This window comes from Maylandia zebra, linkage group LG14 (genome assembly GCF_041146795.1).
Source record: "Maylandia zebra isolate NMK-2024a linkage group LG14, Mzebra_GT3a, whole genome shotgun sequence".
Taxonomy (NCBI): Eukaryota; Metazoa; Chordata; class Actinopteri; order Cichliformes; family Cichlidae; genus Maylandia; species Maylandia zebra.
In genome coordinates, this window is record NC_135180.1 from 25570768 (window position 1) to 25594866 (window position 24099).

Here is a 24099-nt window from a genome sequence, read left to right on the forward strand (position 1 = left end):
GGTCGTAATTTTACCGAAATTTCAGTTAACAGTAACATACTGTAAGAGACTGGAGGGTTCCAAAAAAAAATTGGATGGATGGATGGATGGATGGATGGATGGATGGATGGATGGATGGATAGATAGATAGATAGATAGATAGATAGATAGATAGATAGATAGATAGATAGATACACACACACAAAATATAATTCATGTGCTTTACACCACTTTATTTATTATCACTGATTTTTCCCTGCTGAAATACACATTTCCAAAATCAAAAACTAAAAAGAACTGAAAACATTTTCATTGAGGAAGCACTTGTTTTTACTAAACCATGTAATACATTATTTTCTCAGATGGTTGTACAAACAATAACGATATTATGTCATATCCATATCATGGCAGACAACATATGCTCAAGTGTTGGGTTTTCTTAGTTATATTTTGTAGGGTTTTGAAGTGCCTTGGCATTCATTTTGTTGGCACCATACAAATAAAGTGAATTGTAATGAATATAATATCAAGCCCCACACTTCTGCCTTTATATACACTTTGTCCAAAATACTGGCTCACACCACCAAATCATTGCACAAAACAGGGTCCACGACATGGATGAGCGTGTGTGGTGTGAAGGAACTTGACTGACCTGCACTGAACCCTGATCTTGCTTTGTGGACTGAGTTCATTGATTTGTAGGGTGAGCCAATACATGTGACAATTAAAGTGTAAGTAGCTGAAATAATTTTTAACAAACAGGTAAAAGAAGGGAAAAAAATCAAAACTGTTGCACTCAAAAAACCTATTGGACAGAGACAGCGTCTTGCAAGATGGCAAGAGAGCTTGTCTTCATTGTTGTTCGTCTTGTGTAAATGTCCAGAAAGCATGGGCCATGGATCATCTGTGGAGACACAGGTAACAACACATTGGTCACTTAAATTATACAAGAAATTCACTAAAAATGGCAACAGTTACCTAATTTGAAGTTCTCCACTCAAATTCAGTAAGCCGCTGGAGGAAAGTTGTGACATGAGGGTTAATGTAAACAACCTTTCGCTTCACAGTGGTCCCAGTCTTTCTGCTTGTCCCAACCTTGGAGGTACATTTTGTTCCCTCTTCAGGGTTTATCCTTACAAAAAACTTGCACACGCTGACTCCTGGTATTCCAGGTTGAATACATCAATGTCAGAGACTGACATTGCATCAGCAAAGGTGTTCTCTTTGTCCAGCTCAACAATTACACGCCCCTCTGCACTCACCATCCAGCAGGTGGCGGTCATTGAACTTTGTCCTTAAATGTATAGGGGCAACATGTTGTCATTATGCAACATAAAATAATTGTAATACTTCACTTCTTCACACTATCTAGATAGTCATAAAGCAAATAGCTACGTACTGTTAATTATTAATGGCCTTATGTACATAAGTCCATTTTAACATATTATAATTGTACATAATTGGGAATTATTCTGCACATTAAACACACCTAACAAACAGTCAGCCCAGTTAAATTACCAGAGATGAATCAACTCTATGGTTATTTTGGAGTTCATAGTTTGTGCTGCTGTTAAACTTTACAGTATTGACTTCAGTATTTCTGCTGTTGGTGTAGCTAGACTACTACGTTGATCAGTAATATGTATTGTGAAATTTGATATTGTTACTTTGCTGGATTCACTGAGACACTTGTCCAACAACCTTGGTTTATAAAGGAAATTACAGAAATTTGAGCTAACAAAACAGACACTGGATACCTGTGTCCACGAAAAGCTCCTGTGCCAAACAGAAATTCTAATATGGTCTAATCAGCTCTATTTCATAAATGACTTCTTACCAAGCATAATCAGCCTTGGGGTGATGGGCAGGTTGCTCTCTGCTTCAAGGGACATCCTGGTAGATGTTTCCTGCCAGAAAAAGGACCAAGACATTTTATGTAACAAATAAAAAAAATATAACAGGACAGCAAGCAACAGCATTAAACATACAGGGAGTGCAGAATTATTAGGCAAATGAGTAGTTTGTCCACATCCTCTTCATGCATGTTGTCTTACTCCAAGCTGTATAGGCTCGAAAGCCTACTACCAATTAAGCATATTAGGTGATGTGCAACTCTGTAATGAGAAGGGGTGTGGTCTAATGACATCAACACCCTATATCAGGTGTGTATAATTATTAGACAACTTCCATTCCTTTGGCAAAATTGTCATGGTCCTGGGCCATGTGGGCCCAGTATTCTTAGTTTTCATGTATTTTTGTATTTTGTTCTTTATTTAGGCCATGCTTCCTGGGTTGATCTGTTACGTTGTTCCTTATGTGTTTTCCCTTCGTGACTCTTACCCCCTGTGTGCCCCTCTGTGTATTTATGAGCCCTCGTCTCTCTTTGTGCTTTATTCTATGTTTTCCCCAGCCCGTTATGTCTGCGTTCTCCCCGTGCTCTCTCTTCTCCTGTTTGAACCTCTGTGTACTTCCTGCTTTACTTTGCCCATCTCCCATCAGTGTTACGTTCACTCCTGCCGTGTCTTGTTATGATTATCAGTGTCACCTGTGTTCCCCGTGTGCATCCACTTCCCCTGATCTTCCCTCATGTGTATTTAGTCTCTGTGTTTCGTACAGTCTGTGTCGCGTCGTCTGTGTTCTCACCCCCATGTTTTCACGATCAGTCTTTTGTGATCATCTTCGTCTCAGAGTTCTCTTAGTTTGTCACAGTATTAGTTTTCCCAGTTTAGTTATAGTTTAGCCACGCTATCCCTGCTGTGTTTGTATTCCTGGTCTTCAGTCATATTAAAGGCTCGCTTTCTGTTAAACTCACTCCCGTCTACTCACTTGTGTACGCTCCTGGGTCCATTACACACACCACCGCACGACCTGCCTCTGCAGACCGTGACAAAAATGGGTCAAAAGAAGGACTTGACAGGCTCAGAAAAGTCAAAAATAGTGAGATATCTTGCAGAGGGATGCAGCAGTCTCAAAATTGCAAAGCTTCTGAAGCGTGATCATCGAACAATCAAGCGTTTCATTCAAAATAGTCAACAGGGTCGCAAGAAGCGTGTGGAAAAACCAAGGTGCAAAATAACTGCCCATGAACTGAGAAAAGTCAAGCGTGCAGCTGCCAAGATGCCACTTGCCACCAGTTTGGCCATATTTCAGAGCTGCAACATCACTGGAGTGCCCAAAAGCACAAGGTGTGCAATACTCAGAGACATGGCCAAGGTAAGAAAGGCTGAAAGACGACCACTACTGCACAAGACACACAAGCTGAAACGTCAAGACTGGGCCAAGAAATATCTCAAGACTGGTTTTTCTAAGGTTTTATGGACTGATGAAATGAGAGTGAGTCTTGATGGGCCAGATGGATTAGGCCCGTGGCTGGATTGGTTTAGGGCAGAGAGCTCCAGTCCGACTCAGACGCCAGCAAGGTGGAGGTGGAGTACTGGTTTGGGCTGGTATCATCAAAGATGAGCTTGTGGGGCCTTTTCGGGTTGAGGATGGAGTCAAGCTCAACTCCCAGTCCCACTGCCAGTTTCTGGAAGACACCTTCTTCAAGCAGTGGTACAGGAAGAAGTCTGCATCCTTCAAGAAAAACATGATTTTCATGCAGGACAATGCTCCATCACACGCGTCCAAGTACTCCACAGCGTGGCTGGCAAGAAAGGGTATAAAAGAAGAAAAACTAATGACATGGCCTCCTTGTTCACCTGATCTGAACCCCATTGAGAACCTGTGGTCCATCATCAAATGTGAGATTTACAAGGAGGGAAAACAGTACACCTCTCTGAACAGTGTCTGGGAGGCTGTGGTTGCTGCTGCACGCAATGTTGATGGTGAACAGATCAAAACACTGACAGAATCCATGGATGGCAGGCTTTTGAGTGTCCTTGCAAAGAAAGGTGGCTATATTGGTCGCTGATTTTTTTGTTTTTTGTTTTTTGTTTTTGAATGTCAGAAATGTATATTTGTGAATGTGGAGATGTTATATTGGTGTCACTGGTAAAAATAAATAATTGAAATGGGTATATATTTGTTTTTTGTTAAGTTGCCTAATAATTATGCACAGTAATAGTCACCTGCACACACAGATATCCCCCTAAAATAGCTAAAACTAAAAACAAACTAAAAACTACTTCCAAAAACATTCAGCTTTGATATTAATGGGTTTTTTGGGTTCATTGAGAACATGGTTGTTGTTCAATAATAAAATTATTCCTCAAAAATACAACTTGCCTAATAATTCTGCACTCCCTGTAGAGCTGTATGAAAAAAGCTTACATTTGCTAAGACAAAGAGGGAGTCTTCATCTTCCTTGTAATACTTCATCATGAGAAGTATGGCTGCTGTGCCAACCTTGTTGTTGGTCAAAACTCCCTCACTTTCTATCTGCTGGATGAGTGTCCTTATACCAAGGTTCCATTTGAGCTTCTGGGTGGAGAAATAGTTAACAATCCTTCTGCCTTTGGTTACGAGGGCCTGACCTAAGCACTCACTGACATCGATGCCTGTGAGTTTGTAAAAGTGGTTCGAAAGACCTTTCCGAGTAAACAAGAATGGCCACTGCTCCTGAATTTCAACTACTGACAGTGAGGGACAACTGTTGATAAGCTGCCGCTGAGAAATATATGTGATGCACATGAAGTCATCCACATCAGGTCTCTCCACAGCTCCAGGTCCTTCTGAATTAAAAATTGTTAACAAGATGTGTTTCTTTTCCTCTAAAGAAGCTGGCGTTTCCACCTGAGGAAGTTCAACTGGCTGCCAATTTATACAGCCATAGCTATCTGCAAGGCATCTAACTTTTTTATGTGAGGTTGCATTACTGTTGGGACTGCAGTCTTCCTCATTCCTGGTTCTCTTTGTTTGACGAAGTCTATGTGTTGTATTATCTCGATTAACATGTTGAACTCTAGATTTGATGCTTCTTAGTAGTGAATAATATCCACAACCCAGTCTTTCTCCCTTTTCAGTAAAATCTGCAAATGTTTGAGGGTATCTGTTTATAATGATCTTAGCAACCTCTTCACAAGATGCACGTTTAGGGTTTCTGCAGTTAACTTGCATGGCCTCCACAACAATTTCTAACCATACTTCTGTCCTCTGGATGACCTCTGTCTCCTCTTGTGATTGCATGGGACAGTTGGAGTGGAAATCATTCCCAAGCTCCAGAGTAATGGTGTCATTCAAATTCTTTGGTCTGCCATCTAAAAAAAAGAGAGATGGTGTTAGATTCAGTGTCTACTTTTGTTACAGCTGCAAAGATCCTGAAAATCCTCTATGATGCTCTGTATAGTGCTGGTTGGCAAGAGCATTTTAGCCTGCATTTTTAAATGACACAAAGTCAACTGTCTTCTAATAGATTAACTGTGTCCTCTCCTTGTATTATGGCAAATCCTCCAATTTCTTGTTGCCTTGACTGCTGAACTGTCTACTTATGTTTTCGAGAAATATGGCTGGAAAATGATGTTCGGACACTGAAGTATTTAGAGCAACCTTCAAATGGACATAATACTTTCTCCCCCATCTTTGATATGAAATCTGAGAGGGGCACAAAGAGCTGTGAAGTTTTGTGCAGCATACCCACATCCAGGAACTTGACAGCCGAGGTCACCAGTGAACATATAAAACTCCTCCTTAGTGGTCTCCCTTCTTGTTCTGTGATTCCTAGGCATATGTGAATGAAGGCAGAAAATGTTCTGAAAGTGGCAGGGCAGTTCTCAGTTCCACAAGAAAGCCTATAGTTAGCTACATGTTTGTGGCTTTTAACATGCAAACTGAACAATATATATTTGCGTGCACTGATGCCACAAAATTTCGAAATACACATAGTTGCAAAAAGTTCAGTGACCAATTACCTTTCCTAAATGACATATGCAATGCAAAAAGTAAGAGTATTGTCAATAGGGACCAATTCCCAGTTTTTACATGATCAAAATTATTCACAAAAGGCTTCAATAAACAGAAAATGTGTGCCGACAAGAGAGCAGTGCACAAAAATGAAAAGATATTTGAGCTCGACTCTTTAATGGGTTTAACATGACTTAGTCAGCACCCCGCACCGTACAGGTAGTACAAGCACACCTGAAAACACTGACCAGCTAACAGCTTTAAGCATTTGGGCGCAACCTCGGTAGTTCACCGATTCACCTGTTGCAAACGTCCAAGTTTCTATCAAGTCTCATAAATCCATTGGCAACTATTACCTAACTAGTCTCTTGAGTCTCCACATTCATAGATATTGACATTTTTTCTTAGCATTTGACTGAAAATATCCTGGTAGGGTAGCTTGAAAGTCAAAACAAACAGTACTAAGAACGCATTTCTGACTTCTCTCGAATAAGAGAAAAAAACACTTACCTTCAGACTGATTAGCTGGTGTCAATCCAACTTTAATGTGTTCCATGTCAGTCCGTTTTAGGGAAAAAGTGGACGAGCAATTTGGAGTCTAGCAGAGTTATCACGAATAGCATACGATCTTCAGATATAATCCAATCAACCTTGCATTTAACCCGATTGAACATCCAGTTAACTCTGACTACTTCTAAGTTGCACATGTTAACCATCAATAGTTGATGGTTATGTTGTTCTCCTGCTTTGCAGCTTTGTTTGAGTCTGAATTGCGACTTAAACGTGCAAAACTTGAGAAACAGATCAATATTTTCCTCTTGTTGTTATTTAATGGTGGTTGGCAACCAGCGAAAGGAGCATTAACCACCTCGAGCAATATTTTCTATCCCCATTGTTGTTTTGAAAGTGAATACCCGACGTGTGCGTCATACGTCACGTTGTACGTCAGGTGAAGGTGTGGTGTCGGCTATCGCACCTGTCGCATTACAAAGCTTCAAAAACGTAACAATCGCTTTAAAAACACAACCCAACACGCTAAACATGAACAAACATAAACACCCGTGTTACATTATCACGTATATCCAGGACATCTCTTCTGAACCAAGACGAAGTGGTGCTACAAAGGAATTATTTGTTTAGGAGAGTGCATTTAATAGCAGTCTGGCCTGCCACAAAATGCACCGCTAAAAATACAGTTTCTGCTTGTCCCAGAATTTATTAATTTTGAGAGTGAAGTTGTAGGACTGATGCTGGTTAGTGGTGTAAGTTTCATGGATGTGACACCTTAACTTGAGTAAAATGATGACCAGAGCATATTATTAGGTTAGTTCACTGTAGTTAGGCAGAGGTGTCTTAAAAAGTACCACCTTATACAAACCAAATGAAGGTCCAGTATAAGAAAGAATAAGAAGAGAACAAAGGAACACCCTGCTAAATGAAGTCATTTTTAAACATTACTCTAAATGTAGCCATTAGTTTTTGTTGCTGGCCATACAAAAAATAAGTATACTTCAATTATATTTCCCAAGTATACCTTACCTAGTACACTGTAAACCCGAACAAGTTGACTGAACTTAAAACTTTTGTGGAAACTGATTACCTCAAAAGATTTAAGTACAAAAACTCATATCTTCTAAGTATGGGGTACTCAAAATTTGTATTTATTGTTAACCTAAAAATTTTAAATTATATTTTATATTTTATTAATTGAGCTTTACTCAAAGACTGTATACTTTAATTTCAATATTTTTGTGTTTCTTGTAGTTTATTATTTTGATGCAACACAATGCAATTATATTACAACCTAAACTCAAATTATCTGATTATTAATTAAAAGATATTTATGTTGTGAGTGTAGACTACTAAAAAAAAAAAAAAAAGTACGGAAATTCAGTTACTTTACATTTTGTTTATTTAACATTTTTTCATGAAAATTTAAAAACATCACAAATGTTTTTATAAAACAACTAACATGGACATCGGCACCATAAAGTGAGCATTATAAATTCTGTGTAGAACATTTATCTTTTTATAAACTCACAAAGGACGACATCAGTCCTAATTGCATCTTTCTCAAAATACACAAAAATGCAAAACAAAAAGTCAAATATTAATCACTTTTTTTTAAATAGAAATGAAAAACAATTTTTTAAAATGGGTACAAAGACGATCAGCTTCCAAATAACCAGATAAGGCAGTCAAGTATAGGAAAATTAGGTAAACTGATGGAGTTAAATCCACCCAAAGCCTGTAGTAAACTTAAAGTGCTTAAAGTGCTTCAAACAAAGTGCTCAGTAACAGAGTGCGTGTCCTGACAAACATTGCCTTATATTCCTTAACAGCGTGTAGGCAGGGGTTTCAGGGGTTTGCCGTCATCAAGCCCCATGAAGATATTTTGGACTAAGGCAAATGTGTGAACCAGCTTCCTGGGGTAGTCTAAATGCAGAGCATAGATCAAGCCAAACAATAAAGCAAATGCATTTGCAAATCTGGGAATATCACGCATCACCTAGTCGCCTTTCACCAAAACAGCCATGCTTGAGGAAGTAAAATGGACTGGACTGGGAAGCGCCGTCGGTAACCACTGTGAGAAGGGCAACTGGAGGGTCAATGAGGGTCGACTCATCCAATGCGTCCGCCTGGAATAGACACAGTATCAATGGTAAATGGCCTGTATTTGTATAGCGCTTTACACATTCAGTCATCCAGACATTCACACCCATTCACACACTGGTGATGGCAGCTACATTGTAGCCACAGCCACCCTGGGGCGCACTGACAGAGGCGAGGCTGCCGGACACTGGCACCAGCGGGCCCTCTGACCACCACCAGTAGGCAACGGGTGAAGTGTCTTGCCCAAGGACACAACGACCGAGACTGTCGGAGCCAGGGCTCGAACCGGCAACCTTCTGATTACAAGGCGAACTCCCAACTCTTGAGCCACGATCGCCCCAATTAAATAAGTAAGGTTGGTTTGAGAGAATGTGACAAGCATGACCTGTAATCTAGCAAAACATTCAGCAGTGTAGTGGGTTACTTTGTAACGAGTTAGGGTACTCTACTTTTTTTGAAAAATGTACATTAACGTGTTAGCTTCTTGCATTACATAATTTGTATTTTTATTATTTTTCTAAAAAAAAAAGTAATTTTTTATTTCATGACTTTATCTCAAAAAGAAACTAAATCTTGACTTCAGCCTGGTTTTTGGGCCACCTGCAGCATAGCCATAGTGCTGTGATACGCCTGTGCCCTGCTCCTGACCTGTGTGTGTGTGGGTTTTCTACAGAGAGGGTATTTTGTTTGTACAATTTGTTAGCTGCTAGGGTATTAAATTGTATTTAAAAAAATCCATAGCATTTTATCTTACTGGCAGAATTTAAGTAATGCAAAAATACACTTACATTACATGTCTAAAAGAATTCTGGGTCCTCCTCCCGCAGGTATACAGGAAGGGCACGAAGTACTGCAGTGCGTTTCACGTTGATATCAGGCGCCTCCTAAAAAGGGAAAAGAAAAGTTCATTTAACGCAAAGTTTTCAGGTGTCATTCTTTGGGGAGAATACATGTTTATGAAACTGCATGACATCAGACTCTACTAAATTTTGGAGACTTTTCTTTTAAGATACAACCTTTCTGTCTCTTGTGACAGAGAGTATGTTTCTTAATCATTTGACAAAAACCCTACACAGTATTTTAAAATAGTGTTCTCCAGATCAGAGCTGTGATCTATATAGAACATGGGGTTCAAAGCAAGGAAAAATTGTGTGTTTATCAGTGAAACTTTTAATTTGTGTTAATTTTATCATTATCAATATATGAAATCTTCACCTTAAGGGACTTAATGAATGGTTTCTTCAATAGATCTTTCAACTCACCTGTGTTTACTGTCTCCACCTGAAATTAATTGCAGTCTGAATTTTTTTTTCTTCTGTCTTTTTGTCTTTGGCCTTCAGCCTTGGAAGAAAAAATAAAAATATTGAAAACCTTATCAGCACACTAAATATACAACACCTTGCTATATTTAAATTGTTTTAGATAGAAGTTGCCACTGCTAGCTAAGTCACTTTTGAATGATGCTAATGAGAAGAAAAAAAAAAACAAAAACCTGCCGAACAATGAGGCTGTTGTTGTAAAAACGCCAACTTTCTTGCGTTGTGTTTTAATCGGTTAAAACTGTAAAACTGACAACATAATCTATGTTTGAAAAAGAGCGCGAACAACCGCGAACAACTATTCACCACCTGGGTCTGTGCTTTTTAACACAACAGCGCATTCGAAAACAAGTTATTGGCTGCAACATATTAATATACTTGCTTTTTTACGGAAAAAATAAACATAACGAAGATTCCGTTTTACTTACAAGTTTCTCCAAATGTGTTCTCCAGTCGCTCGAGAAGGGCAGCCATATTGAACAGAATTTTCTGTCAACGTCGTTCAGGTTAGAGAGAAGACGTCATGACGTCATGACGTCCACATGCGGAGCTCGGAAAAAAACATTTACTCAAAAATCTTAATTAAGAAAGCAGTATTTACTCTTAACTTCTAAGCCATGTACAATTATAACTGTTTGAATCGTTAACCGAACAGAAAAGTTTTAAGTTGTTTCAACTTTGTGAGGAATTTTAATTGTTATATCCACAAACTTTCTAAGTCAGGTAGACTGTTGGGGTTTACAGTGTACGTATACTAATAATGCTTCTTGGGATTATATTGGCCCCCGTTTTAGTACATAACAGTATTCTTGAAATTAACTTTTAGATGTACTTTTTGTTCACCATAAATGTACTAGCATAATGTCATAATGTCTACAAGAGTATAATTAAATATACTCGACTCTATCACAATACTAACCTTACAGTATTAATAATGTTTCACATTGTTTGAATAAACAAATACATTTATTAATATATGAGGTTCCATTCAGTTCAAGGAATTAAATTTTAGTGTGGCTGTAACTTACTCCTTCAGTTAAAAATTACGCTGTATATTGTAGTTTATATGTTATACTACTTTCACAGTGAATCGCATTTTATAGTAATACACTCTGAATGAGGATTTAAGTAATTACTCTTAGATCTACAGTAGAAAACAACAGAAATCCGGATGGTGTAATAGTAATCTCAGTAACATCACCAATTGTTACATTTGCTGTATTTTACAGCTGTTTCCATGGGTACGGTGAGTTACCGTAAAAATAATGTAATCTCATGGAATTTTCCCACAATTACATGCAAATTACAGTACTAAACTGCAAACATCCTTTAGAGTTTTTTACTGTTGATTTTGCAGTACTAAGCTATGGAAATTACTGCAAAGGCTAACAGTGTATCGTTATTTTCTGTATATGAACCAACATTAAATTGCAAATTTGGGCGAGTCCCTCCGTTTGCTGAACCTGTACATCAAATGGGAATGATCTGTCTCTATTCTATTTTTTCTTTTGCTGCACCAAAAGGTATAAATACCTTCATCTACATTGTGGTGCTTTAATGCTACTAAGAGTTTAGCTCAAGAAATGACATCGACACAGAGATTGCCAGAGCATGGATGGGCATTTCTGCATCTGTTGTTGGTGGCATCTCTCTCTCATGCTGAGGAGCCAGTGTGCAGGCAGCGAGGAGATCCTGAGAACCCACTGCTGTCTAAGAATGGGGATATTATATTGGGTGCTATCTTTTCTTTTCACACAAGCTGGAAAGACAGAAGAGATTCCTACATGAACCAACCTCTGCCACTACAATGTATCAGGTAAATGACACAATACAAATCAATTTACATTTAAGGAATCTGTTGGCTATCAAAAGAGGAGTAAAATGTATTTTGATTTTCTCAGTTATTTCATTTCCTTCCATTGAATGCTTTAATTTGAAATGCTTTTTTTTATATTTTGAGATTTATCCAGATTATTTATGTCTGCTTTAAGAAACACAATGCAATGCAAATTAATCATAATTGTCTCAATTAAGTTTAAATTTCAGAGATTTGCAGTTTGCCCAGGCTATGCTTTTTGCCATTGAGGAGATTAATAACAGTACAGACCTACTGTCAGGACTCTCTGTGGGTTATAAAATCTATGATAATTGTGGATCTGTTGCCAGAAGTGTAGGAGTTACATTAGCTTTGGCTAATGGTAATGAAAATGTGTCTGTACCATCCAAGACATCATGTACCAGACCTGCACATGTGCAGGCCATTATAGGAACAACATCTTCTTCTACAACCGTAGCAGTAGCTACTGTCATTGGACCTTTTTTTATTCCAGTGGTGGGTATTATATATATTTGCCTGGTGCATCTTATGTACAAGTACCGAGTAGAATTGTTCTTTTTGTAATTTTGCATTATATTTGAACGTTTTATTTTTAACAGTTTCATCTTTTTTCATTCTGTGTCTTTTTCATTTATATTTTTTTATTTTTAATTCTAGATTAGTCACTTTGCCACATGTGCTTGTCTCAGTGACAAAACCAAGTACCCATCCTTCCTCAGAACAATACCCAGTGACTACTACCAGAGCAGAGCCCTGGCCCATTTGGTCAAGTATTTTGGATGGACTTGGGTTGGAGCTATCAGATCCAATAATGATTATGGAAATAATGGCATGGCCACATTCACAGAAACTGCACAGCAGCTGGGCATCTGTCTGGAGTATTCTGTATCTTTTTTTAGGACAGATCCATATGTGAAAATACAAAAGATAATTGAAATTATAAAGGCTTCAACCTCCAGGGTGATTGTTGCATTCCTTGCCCGCGCAGATTTTAATGTGCTTCTACATGAGTTTTCATACCATAACTTATCTGGGTACCAGTGGGTAGGCAGTGAGTCTTGGATATTTGATTCACAAACAGCAGAAATGGATATGCATCACATACTGGATGGTGCCATTGGTGTTTCCATTCCCAAAGCACATGTCACTGGCCTGAGAGAGTTCATACTGAATAAGAAGCCAATTAATCCATCTAATAATGAATTGTTTACTGAGTTCTGGGAGACAACATTTAGTTGTAAATTCAAGGAGTTGAAGTCATCAGCAGACATTCAGAGAGAGTGTACTGGACATGAAGATATGACTGGAGTTCAAAATAACTTCATTGACATGTCTCTCATGCCTATCTTTAACAATGTCTACAAAGGAGTGTATGCAGTGGCCCATGCACTTCACAATATCCTCAGCTGTAATAAAACATGTAACAAAAATGTGCAGCTAGATCCATTTATGGTGAGCTTTTTGCTAATTTACATGACAGTGTTCACATTAAGATTTTTAATTAAAAATTGATTCTTGCATATTTTTCAGTCAGTAGGTGTGTAATATCTTTGTCATGCTATGAATTGAATTATGACATACTTCTTAGGTTCTGCAACACATACGAAAGATCCATTTCACAACTAAGGAAGGAGATGAAGTTTACTTTAATGAGAATGGAGATCCAGCAGCAAAGTATGACATTATAAACTGGCAGCCAAGAGAAAACGGCGTTGTGGAGTTTGTCATAGTTGGTCTTTATGATATATCATTAACTACAGAGAAACAGCTAAAACTGCAAAACAAGTCTTTAATTTGGGCAAGAAACTCAAAGCAGGTAAGCTATCATACAATTCCTTTTTTATTGTATGTATATGTACTTAAATTGTTTATTTTGGTTTTAATGCTTCAAAATTAAGAAATCGTTTGACATAGAACACCATAGACACAATTTTTTCTCAGTGTCTATACACGGTTAAATGTTCTTGATCATTCAGGTGCCTGTGTCAGTTTGCAATGAGAAATGTCCCCCAGGAACACACAAGGTACTCCAGAAAGGAAGGCCTGTTTGCTGCTATGACTGTATAAGATGTGCAGAGGGAGAAATCAGCAACGTTACAGGTGCGGTGATATTTCATTCTAACTTTGGTGCATTACAAAGCAAAGTTATGTATGTAGGAACGCCATACGAGAACTATTTAAGCATTTTGATGAATGTTTTTATGCAGAGATAATCTCCATCTAGATTGCCTGATTGAAATATTTAAAAATATTTAACACATTGCCACAGAATAGTATATATGTTTGCATTTGTTATTACAGCTCACTTATAAAGTGATAACCACTTAATATCGAAGTAATATCATGGTAGCATAATATAATAATAAAATGCTGACATTTATGTAAATGGATAGTAAGTCCCAAAATCTAGGGGTAATAATGTGGAACTACAGCTTGGTAAAAAAGTGGAAATAGTAGGGTAACAAGGCAGAAACAAGAATGTAATAATATGGTACTTTCTAATTTATTAGCACTCAATTACTGTTTGAGTGTTTGTGTAATAATCAGGAAACAGAGCTGCAAAATGCAAAACTGCCTGTTTCTATCTAATAACATATTAATAATCACACTTAAAGAATAGTAATGACTACCAGGAAACACCTTTTGCGTTTTTCAATTCAATTCAATGCCAAATCAAAACAATAGTAATCTCAAGCCACTTTACATTATAAGGTAGGCCCTAGAACAATGCATACAGAGAAAAACCCCAACAATCACATGGCCCCCTATGAACAAGCACTTTGGTGACAGTGGGAAGGAAAACCACCTTTTTAACAGGAAGAAACCTCTGGAAGAACCAGGCTCAGGGAGGGGCGGTTGGGGTGAGAGAAGGAAGACAGGATAAAAGATAAGCTGTGGAGAAGAGCCTGAGATTAATAACAAGTATGATTCAATGTAGAGAGGTCTATTAACACATAGGGAGTGAGAAAGGTAACTGAAGAAGAACTACTCAATGCATCATTGGAATCCCCAAGCAGCCTACACCTATTTCAGCATAGGTAAGGGAGGACTCAAGGTCACGAGATGCAGCCCTAACTATATGCAAAAAGGAAAGTTTTAAGCCTAATCTTAAGAGTAGAGATAGTGTCTGTCTCCTGAATCCAAACTGGAAGCTGGTTCTATAGAAGGTGGTTTCAGGGGCCTGAAAACTGAATACTCTCCCTCCCATTCTATTTTTAATTATCCATCCATCCATCTTCATCCGCTTTATCCGAGGCCGGGTCGCGGGGGCAGCAGCCTAAGCAGAGAGGCCCAGACCTCCCTCTCCCCAGCCACCTCCTCCAGCTTATCCGGGGGAACACCAAGGCGTTCCCAGGCCAGCCAAGAGATATAATCTCTCCAGCGTGTCCTGGGTCTGTCCTGGGGCCTCCTCCCGGTGGGACATGCCCGGAACACCTCACCTAGGAGGCGCCCATGAGGCATCCTTGTCAGATGCCCGAACCACCTCAGCTGGCTCCTTTCGATGTTGAGCAGCAGCGGCTCTACTCTGAGCCCCTCCCGGATGGCCGAACTTCTCACCCTATCTCTAAGGGAGAGGCCAGCCACCCTTCGGAGGAAGCTCATTTCTGCCACTTATATCCGCGATCTTGTTCTTTCGGTCACTACCCACAGCTCGATAGGTGAGGGTAGGGACGTAGATCGACCGGTAAATTGAGAGCTTCGCTTTTATACTCAGCTCCCTCTTCACCACGACGGACCGGTGCAGCGTCCGCATTACTGCAGCTGCAGCCCCAATCCGTCTGTCAATCTCCGGCTCCCTTCTCCCATCACTCGCGAACAAGACCCCGAGATACTTGAACTCCTCCACTTGGGGCAGGAACTCATCCCCGATCCTTTTCCGGCTGAGAACCATGGCCTCAGATTTGGACGTGCTGATCCTCATTATTGCTGCTTCACACTCGGCTGCGAACCGTTCCAGTGCGAGCTGGAGGCCCCCACCCAATGAAGCCAACAGAACCACATCATCCGCAAAAAGCAGAGATGAGATTCTGAGGCCACCAAAGTGAAAGCCCTCCGCCACTTGGCTGCGCCTAGAAATCCTGTCCATAAAAATTATGAACAGAACCGGTGACAAAGGGCAGCCCTGGCGGAGCCCATCACCCACCGGGAACGAGTCCGACTTATTGCCGGCAATGCGATCCAAGCTCTTGCAACGGTTGTATATGGATCGAATGGCCCGTAGCAATGGGCCAGACACCCCATACTCCCGCAACACCTTCCACAGGACACCCCAAGGGACACAGTCGAATGCCTTCTCCAAGTCCACAAAACACATGTAGACTGGTTGGGCAAACTCCCATGCACCCTCAAGTATCCTTGAGAGGATAAAGAGCTGGTCCAGTGTTCCGCGACCAGGACGAAAACCGCATTGTTCCTCCTGTATCTGAGGTTCGACTAGCGGACGAACTCTCCTTTCCAGCACCCTGGCATAGACTTTCCCAGGGAGGCTGAGGAGTGTGATCCCCCTGTAGTTGGAACACACCCTCCGGTCTCCCTACTTAAAGATGTGGACCACCACCCCGGTCTGCCAGTCCAGGGGTACTGCCCCTGATCTCCACGCAACATTGTAGAGGCATGTCAACCGGGACAGCCCTACAACATCCAGAGCCTTCAGGAACTCGGGGCGGACCTCATCAACACCAGGGGCTCTGCCACCAAGGAGTTGTTTAACTGCCTCAGTGACCTCGCCCCCGGAAATTGGCGAGTCATTCCCCTCATCCCCAGACTCTGCTTCCTCCTCAGAAGACATGTCAGTGGGATTAAGGAGGTCCTCAAAGTATTCCTTCCACCGCCTAACAATTTTCTCAGTCGACGTCAGCAGCACTCCGCCAGCACTATACACAGTGTAGGTAGAGCACCACTTTCCCCTCCCGAGACGCCTGACGGTTTGCCAGAATCTCTTCGAGGCAGTCCGAAAGTCTTTTTCCATGGCCTCTCCGAACTCCCCCCACACCCGAGTTTTTGCTTCAGCCACTGCCCAAGCCACATTCCGCTTGGCCTGTCGATACCTGTCGGCTGCCTCCGGAGTCCCACAGGCTAACCAAGCCCGATAGGACTCCTTCTTCAGCCTGGTGGCTCCCTTCACCTCTGGTGTCCACCATTTGGTTTGGGGATTACACCACGGTAGGCACTAACCACCTTGCGGCCGCAGCTCAATGCAGCAGCTTCGGCAATGGGGACGCTGAACATGGTCCATTTGGACTCAATGTCCCCAGTCTCCCTCGGAATGCTGTTGAAGCTCTGCCGGAGATCTCGCAGACTGGGGCCTCTGCTAGACGTTCCCAGCACACCCTCACTACGCGTTTAGGTGCACCGGGTCTGTCCAGCGTCCTCCCCCGCCACCTGATCCAACTCACCACCAGGTGGTGATCAGTTGACAGCTCAGCCCCTCTCTTTACCCAAGTGTCCAGAACATATGGTCACAGGTGTGGTGATACGATTACAAAATCGATCATCAACCTACGGCCTAGAGCGTCCTGGTGCCACGTGCACTTATGGACACTCTTATGTTCGAACCAGGTGTTCGTTATGGCCAAACTGTGATTTGCACAGAAATCCAATAACAAAACATTGCTCGGGTTCAGATCAGGGAGGCCGTTCCTCCCAATCACACCCCTCCAGGTCTCGCTGTCGTTACTCACATGAGCATTGAAGTCTCCCAGCAGGACAACAGAACTCTCCCCCCCCCCCCAGGGACTCTAAGAATGCTGGGTACTCTGAACTGCCACTCGGCGCATAAGCGGTCAGGACCCGTTCCCCTGTGTCGGGGAACGGGTTACAGGCGCAGGGAACAAACCCTCTCATCCACCGGGAAAAACCCCAACATACCGGCAGCAAGCCAAGGGGATATTAAATTGGAATTAATTAATTAAATAAAGATATGACACATGTAATTAATTAATTATTGACACATTTAATTAATTATTTATGTATTTCACATTTTAATTAATTATTGACACATGTAATTAATTAATTATTGACACATTTAATTAATTATTTATGTATTTCACATTTTAATTAATTATTGACACATTTAATTAATTATTGACACATTTAATTAATTATTTAATGATATATTTATTTATTTCATTTTGGCAGTCCTGGCGCCTGGCTCTCATCATGAAAAAATTTTATCTGTCAGCCTCACCCATCAAACTCAGGGGGCGGGGTTAACGCTGATCGAGTCAAAACCATTGCTTTGGCCTGGTGGCCATTGTTTCTAGCACACAACAACCGGCACGTGGAAGCTAACAGAACTGAACTTTGAAAAACCCTGTTTGTGTGTCACCAAATACCGTTTTAATATTTTTTTAGCCGAGAATGTAGTGGTTTAATCTTCATGTGTTTGGTCGGTTTGTCAAGATACAGCCTCTTTGCAAAAGTGCTTCGATGATGTCGGAGATGTCTGCCCAGTCTCACGGCAAAGCGTGGGATAGACCCGCTCGCCTCGCAAGCAATCCCACCGACAAAGCGCAGGCCCCAGTACACAGCTGTAGTAACCCCCGCTGACTTCTTTTACTGAGGTTATATTTATCGGTGTTTTATTTCCTGAAGTTCTTATGTGTCCTACGTGTTTCAGTCGCCAATTCTGAATTATAACTAACATTAAAAAAATGTTTAAGGAGGAGAGAGAGCAAATAAATCTGTTTAACATCTGATCTTTGGGTTTTTGTTCAGTAATCAGCGTGACCTGTGTATAAACGCATAAAAGAGATAACGTTGGTGTTTCTGTCATGTAGTAACTGCTGGCTTTAACTGTACAAAGGTTGTTCGACGCTATGAAACACATACAGACTTCATGATGTTCGGCTAATATTTTTATTGTGAATATTAATCATGAGGGTAAACGGCCCTGTACACCACGGAGCGAGGTCAGCATATCCACGATATCCTCAGCTCCATGAGTTAACACAAAGTTTCCCAGCTGACTATCTAACTGCCAACTATTCCAGAGACGTGAAAATATACAGCATAAAGAAAAGTGCAAGAGACTCAGCAGCAGATTAGAATAACAGTTATAGATTTAATAAATCACCAAATGAATCCAAGAAACGAGCAAACCTGTTCCGACAATTTGAGTTTGTATTCCCTCAGCTGCAGACTCGCTGCTGTTTAAATGTTTGAAAAGGAAGATTAGATATAAACAAATGTGAGGCAAGCACGTATAGTGGCTGTGTCCTGTTTTAAGATCATACATGTAAAATTGTTGTCTGACCTCCGTCGATCCAGCCGCTCAGAGTCCGTGGTTACCATGGTTACTGCATAAGCAGCTATAATGTTAACAGCTGGCACTGAGAAAACCTACCGGCAGCATGGGTGTTTATGTTTTTCATTGCAAAAGAACTGTCTGAATGGTTAACTGAAGTTAACTTGGATAAATTATAGTTAAGGAGTATCACAGATAACGCCTATGTCAGCTGTGTGACTGTTCACCACTACACTGAAATCAGCAGGCTATTACTGAAATACACGTGCTATATCATAAACTATGATATAAATAGGGAGGTCCTATTAACATGTTTAGTTTTAAAGGACACCTTCCTGCCTTTAGTCTCCTTCATGAGCAGTATTAGTTTTCTTCTAACATCCAGAAGTCTGCACGATGTGTTTCATAGTTTGTAACAAGCCTTTGACAGGTAAACATAACATGACCGAAAAAGCCAAAAAAAAAAAAAAAAAGAGAGAGAGTGTTGACATAAGAAGAGAAAATGCTCTCAATAATGGGGACAGGCAAATGGTTTATTTATGTTTGATGTGTTTTTATTACTCCCTAAATATCGTCGGTGAAGTTCGCCATGCATGTCAGATTTTCCTGCGCATTTTTATATCTCTGCCAACAGAGAGAGAAAAAAAATCACATTCTAACAGACAGCTGGTGCTTAGAATACAGTTGAATAACTATTAAAAATCAGATGATATTTAGATGATAGTTCAGTCTAACACATGTGCCAGTGAACCATTAAACGTCTGTGAAACTATGCAGTTATGAAACATAACTCTAACCCCAGCCAAACCGATTTGCTCAGTTGTAAATAAAACAGCGAAGTAAACGTGACCCGACAGACAGAACCTGAGTGAATGAAGTCCAGCGTTTAACCACTGAGAGCTAAAACTCAGCTGAGGTTTCAAAGCTGTGTGATTGGACATCAGCCGCTGATAAAGCTGGCTCGCCTATAAAGTGCTCTGTAAGGAAAAATGTCTGTGAAGGTTCTCAGTCATCCAGGTCATCGTAGTCAAAGGAGCTTGCAAAGAAAAGCGTCTGGACTTCTTTAAGTTGCTTGAAGACGTTTCACCTCTCATCCGAGAAGCTTCTTCAGTTCTAAGGGTCAAATGGTGGAGAGTCCCAGATATAAACCTAGTGGGAGAAACCCCCCACAGAGGGACAAAAGGACCCCCTGATGATCCTCTAATCGCCTGAGCCAAGGTGTGTAACTGGGTGTGGGTCCCAATCAGCCAGAGTTTCGGGTGTGTTCATTGTGAAACCTGGCCCCACCTTATCATGCGAATTCCTGAGGGCAGATGGCCCAGGATGTGAGTGGGCGTTAAGGCGTCTGGGAAGGGATCTCAAAACTGGATTATAGATGGCAGAGAGTTGGTGTCGTAAACCCCCGCCTCTGTTCAAAGATGGTCGCTCACAGTGGACATAGATGGCTTCTTTCACTCCTCTTTCAAACCATCTGTCCTCCCTGTCCAAAATGTGAACATTGGCATCCTCGAAAGAGTGTCCTTTATCCTTAAGATGCAGATGGACTGCTGAGTCTTGTCCTGTGGAGGTGGCTCTTCTGTGTTGTGCCATGCACTTGTGAAGTGGCTGTTTGGTCTCTCCAATGTAGAGGTCTGAGCATTCCTCGCTGCACTGTACAGCATACACCACATTGTTAAGTTTGTGTTTTGGCGTTTTGTCTTTCGGGTGAACCAGTTTTTGTCTGAGCGTGTTGCTGGGTCTGAAATATACTGGGATGTCATGCTTGGAGAAAACTCTCCTGAGTTTCTCTGATACACCGGCTACATAGGGGATGACAATGTTGTTGCGTCTGTCCTTCTTATCCTCCCTCGCTGGTGTCTGGTCTTCTTTTCTGTGCCTCTTTGCTGACTTTAAGAACGCCCATTTAGGATAGCCGCACGTTTGGAGTGCTTCCTTTACATGTGTGTGTTCCTTCTTTTTTCCTTCAGGCTTAGAGGGAACATGTTCTGCCCGGTGGTGTAGGGTCCTAATTACTCCAAGTTTGTGTTCCAAAGGGTGATGGGAGTCAAAGAGGAGGTACTGGTCCGTGTGTGTGGGCTTCCGGTAAACTTCGATGTTGAGTTTGCGGTTCTCTTCAATGTGCACAGCACAGTCCAGGAAAGGCAAACAATTGCCCTTTGTGTCTTCCCTGGTGAACTTGATGTTTTTATCCACAACGTTAATGTGCGCAGTGAAGGATTCCACTTCTTGTGTCTTGATTTTGACCCAGGTGTCGTCCACGTATCTGTACCAGTGGCTGGGTACTCTTCCTTAGCAGCAGGTGTTAAACAGCTGACAGGTGAGGAGGGGGATGCATGCAGGTAAACTGAGGGTCTGTTGAGCTGATCGCTGGTTTCGTGAGAAAAATGTCAGCTCGTTCTTTATGTTACAGAAGCACAGAGACACAAGACCAGGCGGAAAGAGACAATCGTTCGGTGAAAATGAGAATCTGCGAATGCAACATGTGGAACACGGAGAGTGGAATATGTAAACAAACCGGTTAACGTAACCCCCTGGGTGCACTCTGCATGCAAATTGTTAGCAGAGCTAGTAAAATCTCTGAAAACATCTGAGCACTTTTGCAAACATGTTCTATGTTGACAACCTGACCAGACGTATGGCGCGACATTCGCGGCTAAAACACTGTTAAAAGTGTAGCTGGTGACAGAAAAACGGGGTATTTTAAAACTACTCCACCACCATTGCTGCCTGTGATTTGATCTGCATTCTGGGATACCTGGCTGCCCCAAGTCTACACAAGCAATCGATTATCTAGGATCGACCTGTTTTGACTTACTTTGCACGGCAACCAATCAAATGTTAGAGAAGCTGCATGGGCAGCGTTAACCCCGCCCCCTGAGTTTGATGGGTGAGGCTGACAGATAAAATTATTTCATGATGAGAGCCAGGCACCAGGACTGCCAAAATGAAATAAATAAATATATCATTAAATAATTAATTAAATGTGTCAATAATTAATTAAAATGCGAAATACATAAATAATTAATTAAATGTGTCAATAATTAATTAATTAAATGTGTCAATAATTAATTAAAATGTGAAATACATAAATAATTAATTAAATGTGTCAATAATTAATTAATTACATGTGTCATAACTATTTAATTAATTAATTAATTCCAATTTTAATTAATTATTGACACATTTAATTAATTATTTAATGGTGTATTTAATTAATTCATTATGGCAGTCCTGGCGTTCCATAAGCTTGAAGGCCTACATAGCAAATTATTAGAGATAGGTTGATCATATTTAAGATTGACACATTAATTAATAGCAGGACTTCTTTGTGCAGTCTTGTATGAATGCAGTCAGGAAGACATGTTGATGGTTTGGAGGAATTAATTACTGAAGTTAACTAAGAAAGATCAATTGAAGAAAAAGATTCTAAAGACTTTCTAATATGTTATTAAACAGAAAGGCAGTTTTGCATTTTGTATTTCTGTTTCTGCTTATTACACAGAAACTACCACCAGTAATTGAGTGGTATTACTTACAAATGCCGAGCTGTAATAAAAAGTGCTGCCATAGAAAACTATGTATTATTAGAAAGAGAGATACATGTTTGATCTTGTAACACAGAGGTTCCCTAAGTGGGGGACATGCCTAAGAAATACCGCAGTGTCATTGCGGTATGAATTTTTAAAAAAAAGAATTTTCTTGTAAAACAAAGGGGGGTGCCTAGCAAAAAAAACTTTGGGAACCACTGTTGTAACAGGATGTATTATGTAAAATTGTGTATCTTTCTGCCTTTGTGCTTGCTACTAAATATTTAGAATTATTTGCACATTGCTTCTAAAATGCAAAGGACAAGTATACCACATTCATAAACTCTGATGAATGCTCTAGAAGTTATATCTTTAAATCGTCATTTGATCACAAAACAGTGTGGCAGCCATTCAATAATAATGTTGTTTATGCACTTCTAATTCAACACCAGTAGAATATATCATAGCAGAGGCATAAAAAATTGTATTCATTAAGTGTAACATCTGCTTCAATATTAATTTCCAGATTCTATCACCTGTGTGAGATGTCTACCTGAGTTTTGGTCAAATGAAAGAAGAGATGCCTGTATAAAGAAGGAAGCAGTGTTTCTGTCATATGAAGAAATTATGGGAGCACTGCTCACTGCAGCATCTTTATTTGGGGCATGCATGACAATTATTGTGATACTCATTTTCTTCAAGTATAGGAAAACTCCTATTGTCAGGGCAAACAACTCTGAACTGAGCTTCCTGCTGCTCTTCTCCTTAATTCTGTGCTTCCTGTGTTCTCTGACCTTCATTGGTCAGCCCTCTGATTGGTCCTGTATGCTCCGACATGTAGCATTTGGCATCACCTTTGTCCTCTGTATCTCTTGTCTTCTGGGAAAAACAATAGTTGTTTTAATGGCCTTCAGAGCTACACGTCCAGGTAGTAATGTTAAAAAATGGTTTGGGCAGACACAGCAGAGACTCTGTGTTACAGCATTCACTCTTATACAAGTTAATATTTGTATCATCTGGTTAACAACTTCTCCTCCTTTTCCGTTTAAGAATTTTAAGGAAATCAAAGATAAAATCACTTTAGAGTGTGCCCTCGGCTCAGCTGTAGGCTTTTGGGCTGTTCTTGGTTATATAGGACTTCTGGCTATTTTATGTTTTATTTTTGCATTTTTAGCTCGAAAACTACCCGATAATTTCAATGAGGCCAAGTTTATCACTTTCAGCATGCTGATATTCTGTGCAGTGTGGATTACATTTATCCCAGCATATGTTAGCTCTCCTGGGAAGTTCAGTGTTGCTGTAGAAATATTTGCTATACTTGCTTCCAGTTTTGGATTGCTAATTTGCATCTTCATACCCAAATGTTATATCATCTTACTGAAACCAGAAAATAATACAAAAAAACATATTATGGGGAAGAAGGCACCATAGTCACTTTCAAAACTGAATGCAGTAAAATGGAATTTTAATGTTATTATTATTTTTACATAATTGGGTCATCATCCTTTCAGAATATAAATAAGCTGCCAGCAGGATATAGTCCATTGATACTGGCTTTGTAGAAACTGCTTCTTCTTTCTGATGCATTTTCATTACTTACTTTGTAATTTACTCAAACAAAAAAAAAAAACATACCAAGTGACTGATAGCTAAAGGTTATTGAGTCATTCACACATTCATCATGACGTGCTTTTATTTTGTTCTGTCAAACTCTGGAAATTTGTTATTTGAATGACATGC

General features: G+C 40.4%; 1 protein-coding gene, 1 long non-coding RNA gene and 1 pseudogene across 3 annotated transcripts; 1 reads left to right on the forward strand and 2 right to left on the reverse strand.

The window, feature by feature from the left end:
- Positions 1-957: 957 nt before the first annotated feature.
- Positions 958-5899, reverse strand: LOC111500617 (uncharacterized; annotated as a pseudogene). The gene is made up of 3 exons (XR_013092970.1): positions 4249-5899; positions 1817-1886; positions 958-1273 (listed from the first exon to the last, which is right to left on the reverse strand). The product of XR_013092970.1 is annotated as an uncharacterized LOC111500617 (transcript).
- A 2524-nt stretch (positions 5900-8423) lies between these two features.
- On the reverse strand, positions 8424-10319 carry LOC143412477 (uncharacterized). Its single transcript, XR_013092971.1, has 4 exons — positions 10178-10319; positions 9693-9771; positions 9219-9314; positions 8424-8456 (listed from the first exon to the last, which is right to left on the reverse strand). It is a non-coding gene; the product is annotated as an uncharacterized LOC143412477 (long non-coding RNA).
- Positions 10320-11556: 1237 nt separating this feature from the next.
- Positions 11557-23790, forward strand: LOC101469984 (extracellular calcium-sensing receptor-like). Its single transcript, XM_014408495.3, has 5 exons — positions 11557-11565; positions 11977-12081; positions 13175-13402; positions 13563-13686; positions 22886-23790. Exons 1-5 carry the CDS (start codon positions 11557-11559, stop codon positions 23788-23790), a joined length of 1371 nt encoding a protein of 456 aa, XP_014263981.3.
- The last annotated feature ends 309 nt before the right edge of the window (positions 23791-24099 follow it).

What these genes read in the sequence shown, in the direction of transcription:
- LOC101469984 (XM_014408495.3), top strand. An exon ending in GACCTTTTTTTATTCCAGTG is followed by an intron (nt 12,082 to 13,174) that starts GTGGGTATTATA and finishes CATACTTCTTAG; the next exon opens with GTTCTGCAACACATACGAAA. An exon ending in AGAAATCAGCAACGTTACAG is followed by an intron (nt 13,687 to 22,885) that starts GTGCGGTGATAT and finishes ATTAATTTCCAG; the next exon opens with ATTCTATCACCTGTGTGAGA.